The sequence below is a fragment of the Brienomyrus brachyistius genome, chromosome 22 (genome assembly GCF_023856365.1).
Source record: "Brienomyrus brachyistius isolate T26 chromosome 22, BBRACH_0.4, whole genome shotgun sequence".
Classification (NCBI taxonomy): domain Eukaryota; kingdom Metazoa; phylum Chordata; class Actinopteri; order Osteoglossiformes; family Mormyridae; genus Brienomyrus; species Brienomyrus brachyistius.
This window is the reverse complement of record NC_064554.1, coordinates 8,328,443-8,347,169: the sequence shown is the minus strand read 5'-3', so window position 1 is coordinate 8,347,169 and position 18,727 is coordinate 8,328,443. Positions and strand designations below refer to the sequence as shown.

At 46.0% G+C, this 18,727-nt stretch overlaps 2 protein-coding genes and 1 long non-coding RNA gene across 3 annotated transcripts; 2 read left to right on the top strand and 1 right to left on the bottom strand.

Annotated features, from left to right (window-relative positions):
- Positions 1-1,626: 1,626 nt before the first annotated feature.
- On the top strand, positions 1,627-8,305 carry arpc1b (actin related protein 2/3 complex, subunit 1B). Its single transcript, XM_048990256.1, has 10 exons — positions 1,627-1,810; positions 2,507-2,579; positions 4,720-4,824; positions 4,911-5,133; positions 5,710-5,817; positions 5,894-6,100; positions 6,980-7,055; positions 7,373-7,569; positions 7,822-7,912; positions 7,996-8,305. The coding sequence occupies exons 2-10, from the start codon at positions 2,516-2,518 to the stop codon at positions 8,032-8,034; spliced, it is 1,110 nt and encodes a 369-aa protein (XP_048846213.1). The 5' UTR covers positions 1,627-1,810; positions 2,507-2,515; the 3' UTR covers positions 8,035-8,305.
- A 99-nt stretch (positions 8,306-8,404) lies between these two features.
- LOC125717379 (WD repeat domain phosphoinositide-interacting protein 2) lies at positions 8,405-16,019 on the bottom strand. The gene is made up of 12 exons (XM_048990251.1): positions 15,713-16,019; positions 14,672-14,754; positions 14,135-14,304; positions 13,803-13,899; positions 13,444-13,541; positions 13,243-13,335; positions 12,765-12,835; positions 12,374-12,481; positions 11,705-11,869; positions 10,576-10,683; positions 10,213-10,310; positions 8,405-10,124 (listed from the first exon to the last, which is right to left on the bottom strand). Exons 1-12 carry the CDS (start codon positions 15,784-15,786, stop codon positions 10,012-10,014), a joined length of 1,278 nt encoding a protein of 425 aa, XP_048846208.1. The 5' UTR covers positions 15,787-16,019; the 3' UTR covers positions 8,405-10,011.
- On the top strand, positions 14,960-16,129 carry LOC125717384 (uncharacterized). Its single transcript, XR_007384521.1, has 2 exons — positions 14,960-15,328; positions 15,597-16,129. It is a non-coding gene; the product is annotated as an uncharacterized LOC125717384 (long non-coding RNA).
- Positions 16,130-18,727: the final 2,598 nt, after the last annotated feature.

Here is an 18,727-nt window from a genome sequence, read left to right as displayed (position 1 = left end):
GGGAACCATTTTTTTGGTCCCAATAAAGGGAAACTCTATTACCACAATCAAAAAACTAAAAATGGCAAAATCTTTTATTTTATTTGGTTACTCATGCTTAATGTTTGGGCTTGGTAGCAGTAAAGGTTGTCATTGTTGGGATTAAGGTTTTTCCCAGAGAAATGAATGGATGGTTCACACAAAGATATGAATACAAATGTGCATTGTGTGTGTGTGTGTGTGTGTGTGTGTTTTATAGTAATTTTTATACTGGTAGACTAAACTCTCAAATATTATTTTCCATTGCTTGTAGCTCTGGAAAACTTTTGACATTGACGTGCTTGTTCTCGTGGGATGTTAGGGTAGGTGATGTCATGATGTAGGAAAGCATAGCTGTTTAGTCTTAAAAGTGGGTAGAAAAATCACTGGCTGGTTGGGAGAAGCAAAGATGGAGGTTAGAGACAGGGAACCCGAGGGATTCCTACTATATTCCTGTATGAGAGTTGGAGCCTCGAAATACTTCATATGTTATTTCTTGGATGGAAAAAAAATGAGCCATCCCTTGGGTCACCAGGACAGGAACTCAAAGCCCCTCCTTTGAAGGCTTCAGACACGTGAGCAATGCCTAGTTTTCCTAGGAACTGCAAAAAAAACAATCAGACTGAATGAAGTTTGTCCCCTAGTACCTGCAGAATTTACACATTGCTTGTAACCTAGAACCAACAGAATGTGCACACAGCTGGTTGCCAAGAACCAATAAAATTCACCTATAGCTTGTCAGCCAGAACTTGCATAACGTGCACACTGCTTCTCACCCAGAACCTGCAAAATGCGCACACTGCTTCTCACCCAGAACCTGCAAAATGCGCACACTGCTTCTCACCCAAAACCTGCAAAATGCGCACACTGCTTCTCACTCAGAACCTGCAAAATGCGCACACTGCTTCTCACCCAGAACCTGCAAAATGCGCACACTGCTTCTCACCCAGAACCTGCAAAATGCACACACTGCTTCTCACCCAAAACCTGCAAAATGCGCACACTGCTTCTCACCCAGAACCTGCAAAATGCGCACACTGCTTCTCACACAGAACCTGCAAAATGCGCACACTGCTTCTCACTCAAAACCTGCAAAATGTGCACACTGCTTCTCACCCAGAACCTGCAAAATGCGCACACTGCTTGTCACCCAGAACCTGCAAAATGCGCACACTGCTTGTCACCCAGAACCTGCAAAATGTGCAACCTGCTTCTCACCCAGAACCTGCAAAATACACACACTGCTTGTTATCTAGAACCTGCAGCATGGTTTCAAGTATCTGTCACCATATTTATTTAAAAAACGGAAGGCGATTGGAAACTTCCTGTACCCCTTTATCACTAAACAGTTTTGTCCTGAGTTGTTTAAAGACAGGTCTTTGCCATTTGTACTCAGGTGCGGCGTGCTGTCAAGTGGCAGATCTCACCCACACATGAAAGGTTATTAGTATTCACGCTGTGGCAGCTTCCAGTGTAGGATGTAACTTTCAGGCAGAAGGGGAGAGGCTGCTCGCGAAGACCTCTGACAGCAGCCAAAGGTTACATACTTCCTGTCGAGATGGTAGGGGCAGATGGAGTGTGGGCCTCCCTTGCAGGCTGACACCCGCCCCCATCAGGAAGTGGTAACGGGCTCTGTGGCAGGCAAGCTGCTGCTGACTGCTTTTCTCCAGAGGAACGGGTTCCTCCTCACTTCATTCAGAGCCGCGCCGCCGTTTGTGTCGACTGCTCAGAGTCCACGGACCGCGGTGTCCCGTCCGCCCCCACGTCCTAAGCTTCTCCCCGCCTGCAGTGGGTAAGTGCGCCTCGTCCCAGCAGCTAGAGCAAGGAGCCGTACGCGTGTCAATGCCGCATAGAGTAATTATCATCCAAACGGAGCCGCCCGTTACTTTTCCGCTCTGCTCTTCATCTCTCAGACTCGTAAACATTCTTCAGCGCTAAAGCAGCCACTTGGGGGGCGGGGGGGGGGGGTGAAATTCGAGATCAGCTATAAAGCAAGATGCTCCCAAAAGCTTCTCTGTTTGTGGGGGGGCAGGGGAGTTATCAGAGGGCTGTCTGCCTGCCCCGGTGTGACGGAGAGTCTGCCGCTGCGAGCGTGCGTAGCGGGGAGTGCTTTCCTGTCCCCAAAGACTTCAATGCGCCGCCACCATTCACCAGCTGCACACGTCGCATTCTTCACCAGCCTGGGTTTAATTAACAGGACAGAAAACAAACGTTCGTTCGCGGCGTGACCTTTCGCGGGGCCCCGCTGACATTTTTCATTTTAAGGCTCCTAAAACTCACACAAAATTTGTCAAAGATTTCCTGAATCATAAAACAGCCCTTAAATTTTTTTTTTCTTTTTAAACTTTGAATAAAGCTTATTCAGTAGAGATGCAGATCCTGGCTGGTTTCTTGTTAGACTGGATCAAGCTTAAAACATAAACCTTGAGAAGTTTATGCATTTATCATATTTATGTGCTGAAGGTGAGGTATTCGGTTTTTTCCATAGTGGTTTACCATGGCGTATCACAGTTTCCAACTGGAACCAATTAGCTGCCATGCCTGGAACAAGGACCGAACCCGTGAGTACAGCTGGGCCCTCTGTGGGATGGGGGAGGGCTGCTTTCTTTAAAAAAAAAGGACTAAAAGCCTGCCATCTTTGGGTCCTTTTCCACTTCACCAGGTACTGAACATTTAATACTAAAAAATCGGTACTTTCCCTTTTTACATTGATTTCCGGTGCAGTACCAGTGCCAGTACTGAAGTACCAAACCAGCTGGGGTTTGGGGTGGGAATTGTAGACATGTTTACTTATGATTGGATAAGCAAATAACCAATAACTGCCTCTGAAACATAGAATACAACCACCATCTTGAAAAAGTGAAGTTATGAATTCAATAGAATAAATGCAGTAAAAAAAGGAATGCAAAAGAAAATTCTGACAAACCCGCCAAGAGAGTGATTTAATCAGCAAGGATGACAATGATTATGATTGGTCGAGAGAGCGCATGCAGCGCTCACGCAGAAGCGGCGGAGGTAAACTTCAAGCTGATTTTAATATTGAAAAGGAACAATCATTAAAATTGCAAAGATAGCTAAGTTATGTTTCTTATGACAGAGTAAAAATGTTTTAGTGAAACTGAAACCCCTCCCCCCCAAGGTAAAATGTTCAGACAATATAAAAAGCCTGATCTCAACCCAGCTGACTCTTGCAGTGAGAATTGCATGTGCGTAACTTACGTTGTTGATATTAATATCGTCCAGCCCTGTAATATACTACAGCCATTTCTGACTAGTTTTGGCATCGATATGACCCCACACCATTCACATTGGTGCTGTTTTGAAATATCAAAAGTGCAGTGTCTGCTGGAAAAGCGCCCTTTGTTCTGGGTCTCCCTTACTGCACACAGGTGAAAACTGCATACGTAGCAGCCCTGGCTGACGGCCCGACCCCCTCCCACAGGCAGGAAGTTACTGTTTCACTGCACTTTCGCAGAACGTGCCCCTATGGCTTCATTCCTCCGCAGCAAGTCTCACTCTCTAACTCTCTGCCCGAGCGTGTTTCAGTTTGTCTTCCCAGGTGTGTCTGGGGCAGAGCGACATGCTGACTGTACACCCCAGACCTGGCTGTCACGATGCTCATTTATATTAGAGCTCAAACCGTTCCACACTGTCACCCCCACAACAGCTCTTCCTGCTTCCACACTTGCATTTTAATCATGGCAGCATTTCAGATTTCAAGACAGACAGTTCACACTACAGCGTACCCTTCCAAACCTAAACACAACACAAAGGCCCCCTTTGATGAGGCCGGGCCTGTTTCACCAGGATGTTACGAACATACAGAGATTCTTTACATTATGATGAAGCACACATGAGTAAACAGGGCCAAACATGTGAAAAGCATATATAACAGAAGCAGGGTGAGACGAGCTCCCCACATCAGAATGTTCTGCGGCTACTCAGACTGATGACAGAAACAGCAGCGAATTCCAGCCCGACTTCCTGTTTTACCATATATGGTGCGCTGTTTCTCATTGGCTGACACCAAAGCAAGCCTGCACAGCGAGACAGTGGCGGCTTGTGGTTTCTGTCGACCGCTCGCATGTGGATCTTTGTCGGCCCTCGATGAAAGGCAGCATTTGTTAAAGACGTTCATTTGCAGGGGTCGGACATCGGACATTTGCACTTTTTCGCGACACGGAAGACTTGCTGTGTCATTTAACATGCCCAGTAGACTAAACATTTGCCAGCCTCTTTTCCTTTGTCTGTTTCCTGGGTCCTTGGGTTCATGCAAGGGCTCATGGGTTGTCAACCTGTCCACACACAGACAAATGTGTGGAAAATGTGACGCGCAGGCTATGTTTTTAATTACAACTTCCCTGGTCAAAAAAAAAATGCATAATGATCAAACCATCCATCAGAATGCGTCATGGTGCTCAGCCCTGGACAAGCTAGTTTCCTAATCTTGTTTTTGGCGATTCGTCTTGATACTGCAAGGTTTTGGAGGGCTGCAAATTCAGGATTGAAAACCTGATGTAAGTCTTGTGAGAATCCCATAATGTATAATAAATCTGTCAGTAAGATGACAATCCAAACTGATGATGTCACTGCACTGCGTCTTGTGTTTTCTAGTAAAACAAACAAAGGCAGTGTTTTGTAAAAATCCTCATCTGATAAAATATTAACCTGGAAATTCGAAACTCTGTATGCTTCTTTAAGAAATCGCATTGTGCCCTAATGACCATGATGTGCACATCTACAAGAAGGAAGGGTCTGGCTGGTCCAAGAGCCACGTGCTGAGGGAACACAATGGACAGGTGACAGGTAAACCCGCAGGGCATGAAACGATGGGGGGGGCAGCCTCAGAGACGACTATACCTGCTGCTTCATCCATATCCCATCTTCCTCAGGCATCGACTGGGCGTCCGAGAGTAACCGCATCGTCACCTGTGGTACGGACCGCAATGCCTACGTGTGGACGCTCAAGGGCGATGTGTGGAAGCCCACGCTGGTCATTCTGAGGATCAACCGCGCCGCCCGCTGCGTCCGCTGGTCGCCCAAGGAGAACAAGTTTGCTGTGGGCAGCGGTTCCCGCCTCATCTCTGTGTGCTACTTCGAGCAGGACAATGACTGGTGAGCATCTGCCCTGAGGAGTCAGTCACCGTTCGGAGCCTCATTCAAGGACGGGCAACCTATGTCCCCCTAGTCTTGGAGCTCCCTGACCCCCCCCCCCCCCCCCCCAAAAAAAAAAAAAACACAAATCCCCCCCATCTTTTGCTGTTGCTTAGAGCAAACCCTTGGCAGGGGGTCATAAGAGTCTACCACTAAAAATGTATTAAAATTGGAAAATGGGGGTTTTGAGTGTCTGGCATTGTTATTTTGAGGGTTGTGGGCTGTAAACTTGCACAAGAATGCATACCCTAGACCCACATTTCATGACGACACAAAACACTTACTCTTCCTTGGTCTAAATTAAGTGACCCTCCCCATCACTGTTTCCTTATTAATGCACAACCTTGCAGGAGGACTAACTGCCGGTGTTGCAGTTGTTGTATAATCAGAGTATGTCTAGTCAATGTTAACCCTTTACTTTGTGATCAGGCCGAGTCTCCAAACCTGGCGTCTTTGAACAAGATGCCCAAATAACTCATTTTCTGATAAGCGACATGCAGTCCTTTTATACCTCTGATTAAAATACGTTTTTCCCAGGTGGGTTTGCAAGCACATCAAGAAGCCGATTCGCTCCACCATTCTGAGCCTGGACTGGCACCCCAACAACGTCCTGCTGGCGGCAGGGTCATGTGACTTCAAATGCAGGTACCGGCGTCTTGACTGCACGCCTGTCACCATGCCTGTGACTTGGGGACACGCTGAAGGCCCCGCTGTGTTTCAGGATTTTCTCGGCCTACATCAAAGAGCTTGAAGACAAGCCGGCCCCCACACCCTGGGGCTCCAAGATGCCGTTCGGCGAGGTTATGTTCGAGTCCAGCGGCACCGCCGGCTGGGTCCACGGCGTCTGCTTCTCTGGCAACGGCAACCGTGTGGCCTGGGCCAGCCATGACAGCACCGTGGCCGTGGCTGAGGGAGGGAAGAGCCCCGTGTGAGTACCCAGTGCATTATGGGAAATTGAGTACAGGCCCCTGCCGTGGGATATCATGCTTAGTGTCATTGTTCATGGGGTGGGAGACTGGAAGACTGGTGATTGTTGGACCCCAAGTGCTGCAGGGGTGCTGCATGTTGGCTGACCCTGCGCTGTGACCCCCAAACGCATTCTCACTTGTATATGTGTCTGTCTGTGTCTTGGAGAGCGGCACCATTTACCCATGGGTATAAATAAAGTATCGCTATTCTACATGCACATGTTTGCGGCAAGTAACTGTCAGCCTTAAACTATCATGAAGCGATACCAGGAAATCTTTTTACTTGCGTGTTATTCCTTCTTATACCACAGCTTTGGCAAATACAACATTCTTATTGGTCCAGAGGTGTCACATGGGTGTTGATTACTGTTGTGTAACTGCACAGGTAGTTCCGGCAGCCTAATAACAACTCAATATTAATGCATTTGAATGTTTTATTAAACATGTTAATATAAAAACCTGTGTGACTTTTAGTCATAAATCAGCATTCTTATCAGCATAATTGTCCTTGGATTTCAAAACTCAAGCGCCTGTCCGTTGAAGGTTTCTATGGTAACTTATCAGACTTGCTGACCAGATGTTCTGTTCTTCCAGGGACTATATTCTTAAGAGCACATTATTAACTGCTATTTGAAATGATTTTCCTCTAGTGTATTTTATTATTAGTTTTTGCTCGTTAGCCATGGCTCCTTACATAGTCGTGAGTTACATGGAATCGTGGTTTGTATTATTTGGTAGCTACATGTTCATCAGCAGTTGTTACGTTTTATAGTTCGTAGTTCGGTCCGCCGCGTTCCTGCCTCAGTCTTACCTTTGCTGTCTTCTCTCACCCCCGTCAGCATCACCACGTTGAGCTCCGTGACCCTCCCTCTCCTGTGCGTGACATTCATTACGGAGAACAGTCTGGTGGCAGCGGTATGTACCACCATTTTGGTCAAAAAATACCAGGGGCGGGGGGTGGGGGGGGGGGGGGGGCTTCCATTTATGGGCATACAAGTTAGTAGCAAGAATAATTTAAATCTGGCAATTTCGATTTTAACTTTTTATTTATTTGAATTTATTTATTTACATTGAACTTTTACTACACAGCCTGACTATCCAGCAATTAAAACATCTAATGGATTATTTCTAATTCAGCTGTTTAGCACTTAGTCAATATTTGCGACTTAAAGCGAGTTTTCCTGGCCGAGAGCTTCCGGCTAAGGGGAAGACTGTGTCCCCAACATGCACAGGGCCATGACTGCTACCCAGCGCTGTTCGTCTACGACGCGGCCAAGGGGGCCCTGACCTTCGGTGGGAAGCTGGACGTGCCCAAGCAGAGCGCCCAACGCGGCATGACGGCCAGGGAGCGCTTCCAGAACCTGGACAAGAAGGCCACCGCGGAGAGCAAGGAGGCCGTGCTAGAGTCTCTGCACAAGAACAGCATCAGGCAAGGCGCCCGGCGCACCTCTGCTACTGCAAGGCGCCCTTTATATCCATCTATGTGTATAAAAAGCAACAAAAATCAATACGCTTTATATTTAGTGATCAGCTTATTTTTGTTCCTCAATCAATGCTGGGAGAAAATTAATCCCACTTAAGGGCAGTTTTGCAGTGTATTGAAACCCAGCATGTCTCACAAGCACATGCAGGTTCTCTCTCCGCCATTTTCGCTAATGACCGCACTAACCCTAACCCGCAGCCAAATCTCCATCCTGGAGGGTGATAAGACCAAGTGCTCCAAGTTCTGCACCAGTGGCATGGATGGAGGGATGGCCATCTGGGACGTGAAGGTAAGGCGCCCCGCGCCTTGCTCTGTAATCCAGACACACGGGGGGGGGCGGTTACTGACACACCATCTGACTCTTGATTTCAGACGCTGGAATCGGCCATGAAAGACCTGAAGATTGTCTGACCGCTGCGTCCTGCGGTTAAACAGAAGAAACTTTGCTTGAAGGCTGCGCTAAATACACCTTTATACTTCATGTGCGGGTGTATATAAGGGGGTTCAAATGTAGTAAAATGGTGGCAAGTTAAAGATGTACTTTTACAGCTAAAGAATATTTTAGAAAATTTGGGGTTTTTGGGTCATTGACTATATCTTTTTTAAAGACTGCGATGCTTGAATGTGGTGCTTTATACTGGTTATACTGTGCTTTTTTTAAATAAAGGATTTCTCAGCTTTGCTTGATGTCTTACAATATTGATGGTTAATTTAATTATAATACCAGTCTTATGGTACATCAGAGACATACACAAGATATACCTTCTGAAAACACCACCAGAACTTTTACGTACATTGACTTTTTTTATTTACTCACACAGAATGTCAGTTTGAGGAACAATTCACATTTTATACAAAAAAAAATCATTAGAAAACACCATGGTCTATCTTCAGCAGTCTGATTCCATTCTTTACAATGAGCTGTTAGTCTGCTAGGTTTGGATTAACTGAACACACGAGAGCCAAACTGCCTCGTTCACCAACACGAATAACATCATAGCCACAGTACGCGTTCCACTGCATGAATGGAGACTGAAACACAGTTTTATAAAGACCCTGACCATTTGTCTACAGTGCACTGCACTCTTGGTTTTACTGTGAGAAAATGAGGGACATAAAGTTTGAATAATCTTAAACCACCAATCAGCATCTCCAGGGCTCAAACAGGTAAGGTTATGGACATGTAGGATAACCAATAAAATTGCTGCTATTCAGCCCTGATTGGCCAGGACCAGCCCGCCCCATACACTGAACCAGTCAGCCGGGACGAATTCAGGCTGCAGGTTCTAATGTATCCTGAATACTTCTCTTATCAAACATGCCCCTATCAATTAATGTCATATAACCTGCAGTGAAACAAACCAGAACCAATGTCCAGAGAGGTTAAAAGGACTCAACTTTAGCATGGAATCCAAAAGAAACAAAAAGAAAAAACACTGGATTCAGATGAATCAGAAACGCTATAGTCAGTCAACCTGTTGTGCTTTTGTAGTGTTTCTCTTACCATGCAGCCAAAAACTATTGCTTACATTTAAGAAATAAATAAGAGATGAGTGACATCATGTCATTCCTTAATACGTAAAAGAAAACTTGGGATGAAATGTTTAAGAAGCCAGAGGAGAGGGGTCGCAGACTGAGAAGAAAGCCAACATTTCATCGAAACAGTTGCGTTGCGTGACGCACCGGTGTCAGGGTCCATTAATCCAGGATATTCGCCAAGCCGACTCCTCAGTCCAGGGAGACCGTGGGCCGCACTTCCGCTGAAGAGGCCGTGTGACGCCCCACGCTCCTCTCCGTTACACATGTCCATATTTACAATGCACAGGATCGGGGCATAAATCCCCATCACGTTAGCATGCCACACACGAGTATGTGTTTATAAGAAGCGGACAGGCTGCAGGGGGATGATCTAGCTATTGGGTGTGGAGTGGCCATTACTGGAGCAACCTCAAAGGGGGAGGGCTGCTGTTCAGGCCCCCTTCCCCCCCATGGGAAGCCTGTCAGCGCATCCCCAGCGGACGCCGGCCATACACAGGAGCAGAAGGGCGGCCTGCCGGAAGCGTCTGTACAGTCGGCATCGAAGCGAAAGGCGACTAGCGATTACATACTTGGCACGTGCGCATGCAAAGCCTGGAGAATTCACACACCCCACCAAGGAAACTACTGCTTAGTTAAGAAAGACCATACAGTTGTCTGGGTTTCAGAGCCACTGTAAGAAAACTGCTTTTTTATATAGGTATATATATACATACAGTACATACACACAGTTTTGTCAGACTTACTGCTCTCAACCCCCTAACCACTTACAGGTATCAGGGGCAGCCTCAGCCAGTCGCTCTCACACCCCACCCCACGGGCGTCCCGTCCCCCCACCACGGCCCGAGCCGCTCAGTCTGTCTCCAGGATCATGGGCGGCTGCTCGTTGTCCTCGTCCAGGCGCAGGGAGTTCATGTCGTCCTCCAAACCAGCACCCCCCACAGCTCCTTGATCCTCCGGGTAACCTGGAAGAGCAGAGCAGAGCTGAGTATCTCCCTGGGGCGCCCCGCTGTGGACATTGAGCTCGAGGGTCGGCGCTTTGTTATGCGGTACCTTTGGCCACGGCTGCAGCGTATCCCTGGGCCACCAGCGGGCGATCGTGGGCTGTCGGTTCGAGGATTTCATTGGCTGGTTCCACGCTGCCATCCAACCTGAACAAGGGTTACGAAAACACAATGAATCTCATTCAGTGGTTCTGTTCAACCCCATCGCCTCGTACTGAGCGAGATCGGTTGATGGAAGCTGTTCCTCCACTAGTCACTAATTCAACCAAATTTTAGTCCCGCAATAAGCTGAATCAGGTTGGCTGGGGGTCAGGTATGGAGTGGAGATCAAGGAAAGGATAGGGAAACAAATGAACTGGGTGGGAGGGGCTGGGGGGGTGTGTGTCCACAGCTGAAGGAGAAGGCCTCTCACCTGTGCTGCTTGGTTAGTGTACACTCCCCACCCTCCTGCGGGTCCAGGTTGTACATGTACAGGTAACCGTCAGCCGCTGCCACAAGCAGACGGGGGACCTTCTGAATTCTGAGACGAGAGGGGAGAACTCTGAGCGGTGAAACTGAAAACAGAGCATTTTAACTTAACTCCTCACATCGGCTGCAAGAACTCGCATGAGTGGAATGTATCTTGAAATGCGTGGCGACAGGCTAAGCCAGACTACACAGGGCGCAAGGTGATCCGGGAAGAAAGCAGCACCTGCAGCCGTGGGCAGGGAAGCCCATGTCAGAATACTTATAGTGCTGGAGAGGAGTCGAGACGGCCAACTCAGCTGGTGTAAGCAGTGACTGCAAAACAACATCTTGGGCAACAGGAGACACGTGAAACAGGCATTTATAACTACAGGCTTGAGGAAATACAGGGTCCAGTTACAGCACGCTCGCGCTCAGTGAAAACAGAGTACGTGTGAACTTTATACAGCGAGAGAGAGAGAGTTCGATGTGCAAGTGTGTAGGTGCATACGGTACTGTGTGAAAGGCCGTCAGAAAAAAAAGCTTCAAGTTATCTGTGTAGCAGGAAAAACACAATGGAGGAGTAGATGCAAGTGAACACAAAAAAAGTTTAAAACATTCTTTGTTTCTCCAAAAAGTTACTGATATCTTGTTGCACGTCTAGAACGTTACTTTAGTTCCCAAACCTCTCTTCAGGGGCAACCTAGCCATTCCACGTATTCAGTAAACTTACCATAAGTTCATTTAATTAATCAGCTTAATTAAATAACATAAGACACTGATTAGCCGAACAAGCGTGCAAGTGGTTGAGCCGACAAATACATGAGTATGTTGGATGCTTCCTGCCAACGTTGGGGCCTAAAGGAAAGGTTTTTATTTTTTTGCTAATCTAACACACTACGACAGACACAAAACCACATCAACATGAAGAGAATTTAAGCAATCTTTTGCATCTGTTATCTGTATATGTGCACAAGAAATGCATTGTGGAGACACATCTGTTTCAATGACCTGAAAAATGCAAATGTAAGATTCTAGACCTGCGATTACGCCATAATTCACAGTGAGCTAAGAGCGTCACATGGGTGTATCCTCACATGGCAAGAGCACAGATGTTCTTGTGGCCCGAAAAGGGCAAGCGGACAGTGGCAAACGCTCTGCCCTGGCTGAACATTTCCGACATCTGGGCAGGAAGGTAACTGGTGGACGCCATCAGGGCCCGGCCAAAGTACCCGGTCCAGGTGGTGGGCTCCTCCTGCGGCCTGAGAAGAGACGTCTGCATGAGGCAGGTCCAATCGGGACGGCTTTCACCTCCCCGGAGCCCCAATATGGATGCGGCTGCTAGGATCTGCTCCAGATTTTTAAGGTCCAAACTAGAACTACATTCTCTTGGACTATTTCCAATCAAGGCATTTCCACATGAACTCTACTCATATTTTCACACGCCACACTTAACTCTTTACACCGCTGAACCAAAACAACCGCCTTTGTCAGATCGACACAAAAAACACAAAGCAAACCTGAGAGGAAAGAACAAGTCGCTGATCCTGCTAGAGAACATCTGGGAATGTTGAGGTGGAAAAAGGAGGAGGAACGTTCTTCCCAGTGTCTAACACAATCTCGCCGAGTGCATATCTGAATGAAGGCCTTGGCGCTCACACTCAGAGATCACCGTGTTTTATTACAGCTACACATGCTGTTTTGAAATATCTATCATGGAGTTTCCAGCCACAGAGGATAGTACAAACAAACCAGTGCCAGCGTACCTCTCCCTCAGAGTCTCCAGCTTGAAGATGTGCACGGTTTCCGTATTACTGGAGGCTGACAGAAACAGGCCTTCCATGCTGAAGGCCAATGAGCAGATGCTGACGCACCTGTCAGAAGAGAGTCACGGGTAACAGCACTGCAATGGGTTATAGCTGAGGTGACTATTCTCCATGGTAAGTATCATGGACCAGATGCAGCAGGACCAGCTATGTCACAAGTTCATGTGTGACTACAAAGATCACCCCCCCCCCCCGCCCGACCACCCACCTTTGGTTATGGTTTGGCAAGTATAACAATCGACAAAGATAAACACACACAGAGATAAAGACACAGACTCGGACACACACATACACACACAAACACACACACACACACACACACACAGCCCACCTCTTCATTCCCCTCCTGAACTCAAAAAGCTTCTGCCCTTCCGGGATGGAGAACACGCGGATCACCGTCCCCTGGAAAAATGGATTGGATGCTCAGTTCACCCAACACTTTAGCCCCATGCAGCACAGGACAAAAAAAATGTTTCCATAGAAACACCCTGGAACTCTATGCAGTTTCAAAGCACATCACTGAACGCCCCCCTCCCTTCCTTTTTTATTAAGACAGAACAAAAGCCCACCACTTTGTACGAAGGAATTTATTTCAGGGCCAACACCGATATGGATAACACTGCTAACAAACGAACCCTTCTCCTCCATCAAAGCATCGAAGTTAACCAGAATGGTCTTTCACGGGGTTTCAAATCAGCACGCATGCAAATTCCTCCATTAATAAACAAGCAACTTACATAAAATCTACTTTAAATAAAGTGCAAGCAGAGTCAAGGGGAAGGCCAGCAGGAACAGATCGGTCGAGGTACCTTCTCGGAGGCGGTGGCCAGTTTGGTGCCGCTCGTGTCAAATGCCAGTGCCGCCAAGGGACTGTCGTGCGCCGGGATCATGTTAGCCGCTCGCTAACAGGAGAAAGTGCCGGAGACGCAAGTTTAAACCCTCAAAAGCCAGAGGCACAATGTGCCTGGGACTGTCCTGGCTACTCGTGTTACACGGGAGGTGTGACGCACCAAATTGATGGTGTCGAAAACCTGAACTTCTCCTATCGATGCGCTTCCAGGGTAAGCCAAATAGCAGTTATCGTTGCTAATGGAGAGGGCGCACAAGCCTGCGAAAGCAAAGCAGACATACCCAGCTGAGGGACTGCAGAGTGATCAACAGAAAATAAGAATCGAAACTGCGAGATTTTACCCTGAAGTTTTCTACGGCGAACGAAGGTCTATTTCCATTATGACTCATTACAGTTCCCCTTAAAATGCATTAATCCCCAAGGGGAAATTATCTCTCTCTAGACTAAAGAAGAGATGCACAAATCAAAGACGTTTGAAATGAAAGACATAACCCTACCCACCGCATTCCTATGCATTACCTGATGGGTTAGGTGGAGTCTCTCGGATAGTGTGAAGCACTTTCATATCTCTGATATTGTGAATGTAGAGTGATTCTTCCAAACATACTATCAGCCTCTGACAGACGTAAAAAAAATAATAATAATAATCAGAAGTGGAGGAGGCCTGGATACTTCATTCATCACATCGGAAATGATGGAACCCGCTACAAAGACTCAAGCTTATTGTCAGTCCATTATGAGCATCTCCATCGTTCGAGAAGAGAGGTTATAAGAGGAGGGACTGCTGTGGAAAGTTCTGCTCACGGTGCAAAATAACTTAAGAACTAGAAAGTGTTAGTGCTTTTGTTTACCTGCCTGTTGAGCTTCACAGCCAGGATAGTGTTGGAGTAACTGTAGTTACAGATCTCGGTCCCTTTTTTAAAGTGACACACCTTAAGCTTCCGGGGGGCTTTAAGGCTAACGATAGCAACGAGACTGCTGGAGAACAATCTCTCCACGATGCAGACATCTTCAGTGTCAGCTAGTGAGAAGAATGCACAAAAAGGAAGAGTTACCAGTGGCTTTACATGCAAACAAACCTCTCAATAAATGTCTAAATGGCGTGTGTGTGTGTGTGTCTATATATATATATTAGTATAGTTGCAGATCCAAGTAGCAGTTTCAGTTCTCCTTAATTGTGAAAAAACTTGAGCCAATAACAAGCCATTGAAAAACATTACAGCCAATGGCAATACACCATTACAGATTATTCAGTCATTATTTACATATAAATATGTATATATAATAAAAGACCCTCCATTTCCCCATTGTGCTTTTCTTTGGTGAATTCTACTTCTACTTCATTGGCACTAATATAAAGAAAATGCATTATTTTATTAGACACTTACTACATTCATAAATTTGTTCTAACTTGTCAACCGAAGACAAAGAGAAGAACTTGTATCCAGATTTGGTGCCAACTGCTAAGGACCTGTAAGGGAAAAAAAGAGAATAATCCCTACAACTTCAGTTCCATTTTACACAATTCATTTGCCAGATGACTTCCAACAAGCAACAACTGGCTTTGTGCATGACCTCACTGCCTATATATAATTATACCTGTCCCCTAAACGCACACGTTGCGCATGTTTACAAAGCCACCCCCTCTTGGTGATCAGTCCCATTTGCGCGGCTTATGTTCTTGACAGCAGCTGTATGGCACAGACTTTCCCACATTAGCATCGCACTGGTGCGGCTGCACGCCACGGCTGGTTACACATGGCCACCTGAGCGGCAGTTTCGAGGCGACCTGCAGGACAGGTCCTTGTGGCGTTCGCACGTGATCAGATCCGTTATCCGTCCATCTGAGTCACTGACAGCTTTTCTCTCCTTTTTTACCGGACTGCTTGTCCACACCTATCGACACGGCCTAGCCTGCATGCTACGTTGCCCGTGTAATTACCTACGCCGACAGGACTCTGAATCTCCGCAGATGACCAAAGAGACAGATCCAGGACACAATCCCCAATGCCGGACCCCTGTGTCATCTAATTCGGCTGCATGCAGTAAGTAAATAAGTTATTAACAGCCTGCTGATGCTTGAAACGTGCCTGTCACACTGGCTGCCATGGGTGGGTCCCCCAGGACACGCAGCTGCTACCCCCACATGACCTGACACCGGGACTAAAAAGGCTGTTTATAGGATGGAAGCCGCACGTCTTATTCACTTGAAGGTTTTATTCATCTAAAAGTCCCCCACACCCTCCCGGAAGTCGTTTACACTTTTACAGGTAACCGAACTAGGTAACCGCGACACCGTTATAAACGCTGCAGGTGTGCCGCAGTTGCCCACCAGAAACCACGCCCGTGGCAAGCGTGTCTGATCCGCGGCCTGTGGGATGCTGTCCCCCGGGTCCCCGACACGCCGATACCCCCTCCTCGCTCCTTACGTGTTGTCCTGATTGAAGTTGGCGAAGAGGAGCTGGCCGCAGCCAGCCTCCCCGCTCTGACTGGCCAGGTTCATCGGCTCAGCAGCATGCAGAGGCGCAGCGGCCGCGGGACACGCAGCATCCGGAGCGGGGGGCCCGGCCGTGGACGCTCAGCCTCTCACCGACGTTCCTTCTCCCCCTTCCTCCTGCCTGTTGTTGTTTTGCTCGCGCGGAGCCGTGCATGTGCCATGCGCATGCGCTGCTATGGGCGTACGTGCATGCGCCCGAGCGCGCTTGAGATGAATACACGCATGACTCGTGAATTAAAGGGGAAGTGAGAGGACCGTCTGCTTTCTCTGTCTGCTTTAAAGTCCTTATTTACTGCTGATACTGATCTATGCATTTACTCGATACATTAAAAATAAAACATGATAATATGATATTACTCTAAATTTGCTGGTTAATCAATTCATTTTGATAGCCAAATAAAGAGGAAGAATAATAATATGGACCAAAAGTCCATGAAATTTGAGTTTTTTTTTTGTTTTTTTTTTTAATTTGGTTCAGACGGACCAGATTCTGGTGCGAGGAATAATAAATTGTACGGTAATTTATTAAAATCTGAGATGGCTTGGCGCTCAATTCTGGGTTTCCCCTTGTCTTGCACACTGAGCTTTGGCAAAATGCCCCGGACCCCTCGCGACATTGTAAAGAACAAGTGGGCATAGGAAATAGATAGATTGAATTTAAAAAAAAATTACATGGCTCATTTCTGATCGTCCGCTTTATACATACTCTACCGTTCAAAATTTGGGGTCACAGAAATTGTTCCTTGTTTTCCATGACATACATGAAATGAGTTCGAATAGGAAATATAGCTAAATAAATAGGAAATACTCATTGACAAAGTTAGAAAAAACATTTTAAAATTAAATTAATAACTGCGTTCTTCAAACTTTGCTTTCGTCAAAGAGTCCTCCACTTGCAGCAATTCCAGCCTTGCAGATCTTGGGCATTCTAGATGCGAGTTTGTTGAGAAAATCTGGCGAGACTGATTCTCGAAGCATCTCCTGCAAGTTGGATCGGCTTGATGGGCACTTCTTACATACCATTCGGTGAAGCTGCTCCCATAACAGCTCAATAGAGCTGAGATCCGATGACTGTGCTGGCTACTCTATTATACACAGAATACCAGCTGTTTGGAGCTGTGTTTGGGTCACTGTACTGTTGTAGGACAAAACTGGCTCCAATTAAGTGCCGTCCACAGGGTTTGGCATGGCGTTGCAAAATGGAGTGATAGCCTTCCTTCTTCAAGATCCCTTTTAGCCTGTACAGATCTCCCAGTTTACCATCACCCATGCAGCCCCAGACATCACATTGCCTTGACCTCACTTGACAGATGTCATCAAGTCTTCCTCCAGCATCTTTTCACTCGATCTGCGTCTCACAAAATTCTTTCCTTGTGATCCAAACACCTCAAACTTGGATTCATCTATCCATAGCACTTTTTTCCAATCTTCCTTTGTGTTCATTTGCCCATCTCAGTTTATTTCTGAAATACAGCTTTTTCTTTGCAATTCGGGTGTCGGATTGAGATCTGGGGAATTTAGAGTCCAAGCCAATTCCTTGAACTCTTTTTCATGTCCCTCCAACCAATCCTGAACAATTTCTGCAGTGTGGCATGGTACATTATCCTACTGAAAGAGGCCACTGCCATCGGGGAATACCGTTGCCAAGAAGGGGAGTACGTGATCTACAATAATGTTTAGCTAGGTGCTATGTGTCAAAGTAACACCCTCAAGAATGCCAGGACCCAAGGCTTCCTAGCAGAACACTGCCCACAGCATCACACTGCCTCTACCAGCTTGCTGCCTTCCCATAGTGCATCCTAGTGCCACCTCCTGCCCAGGTAAGTGATGCACAAGCACCCAGCCGTACATGTGCTACCCGAAAACATGACTCATTAGATCAGGCCACCTTCTTCCATTGTTCCATGGTCCAGTTCTGACGCTCACGTGTCCATTGTAGGCGTGTTTGGTGGTGGACAGGGGTCAGCTTTTTTAAAATTTCAGATTTTAAAGCAATCAATGTTAAATCAGAAGAGCCCGGAATATTTAGAACACTGAGATCACACATTCATCTACATGCATCTACATTTAAGTTAATTGTGCAAGTACTTAGTTAAATATTTGCTCAATCGTGCATAGGCCTACTTAAGAAGTCACAACACTTTCAGTTACACCTTGATCTAGATCCCGAAAATGACATTTAAAAATATCAATTATATCAGGATATATTCAACAGAAAATGTTTTCTCAATGTTGGATGGATTCACTGATGTTGGACTCTGGGTAACCCAGAAACCAATTGGGCGACTGAGTACATAGAAAAATCTCTCCACCTTCGCTTCATGTATTGATGTAATCTATTTTTAAATTATTCCATCATTATTCCAATAATAAGCTGCAATATTGAGCAAGTTGTTTTATTTATTTTCAGATGTTTGTATTGGGTTTTTTTGGTATGTTTTTACTGTTTATGATAGATATATAATCTTAAACGATCCTTGGTTCCTCATTCAGCACTGTAATCTGACTCATACACATGTCCATTTATTTAATGAGAAAGGAAACTATAGTTTTATTTTTCGTGAAATATAATTGATTATAATCAATAGCACGGACTGTCTTTAGTAAGAATGATCATTTTTACTTGTAAGAATTCTATTTTTACTAGTAAGTATTCATATTATGCAGAAGTATAATTCAGTTTTTACAAGTCATATATTCCCATTGACGAAAAATTGAATTATAGAACTCTACAAAATGACTTTTTACTAGTGAAAACTGAATTTAGGATGTGTGAGGCCAAAATACAATGGGAATATATGACTAGTAAAAATCAAATCACGGAGCTCTATAACATGAATTCTTAATAGTAAAAATACAATTTTTTCTTACTAGTATAAATGATCATTCTTACTATTAAGAATTGTATGGTAGATATCTTGAATTAATATTCTTACTAGTAAAAGTT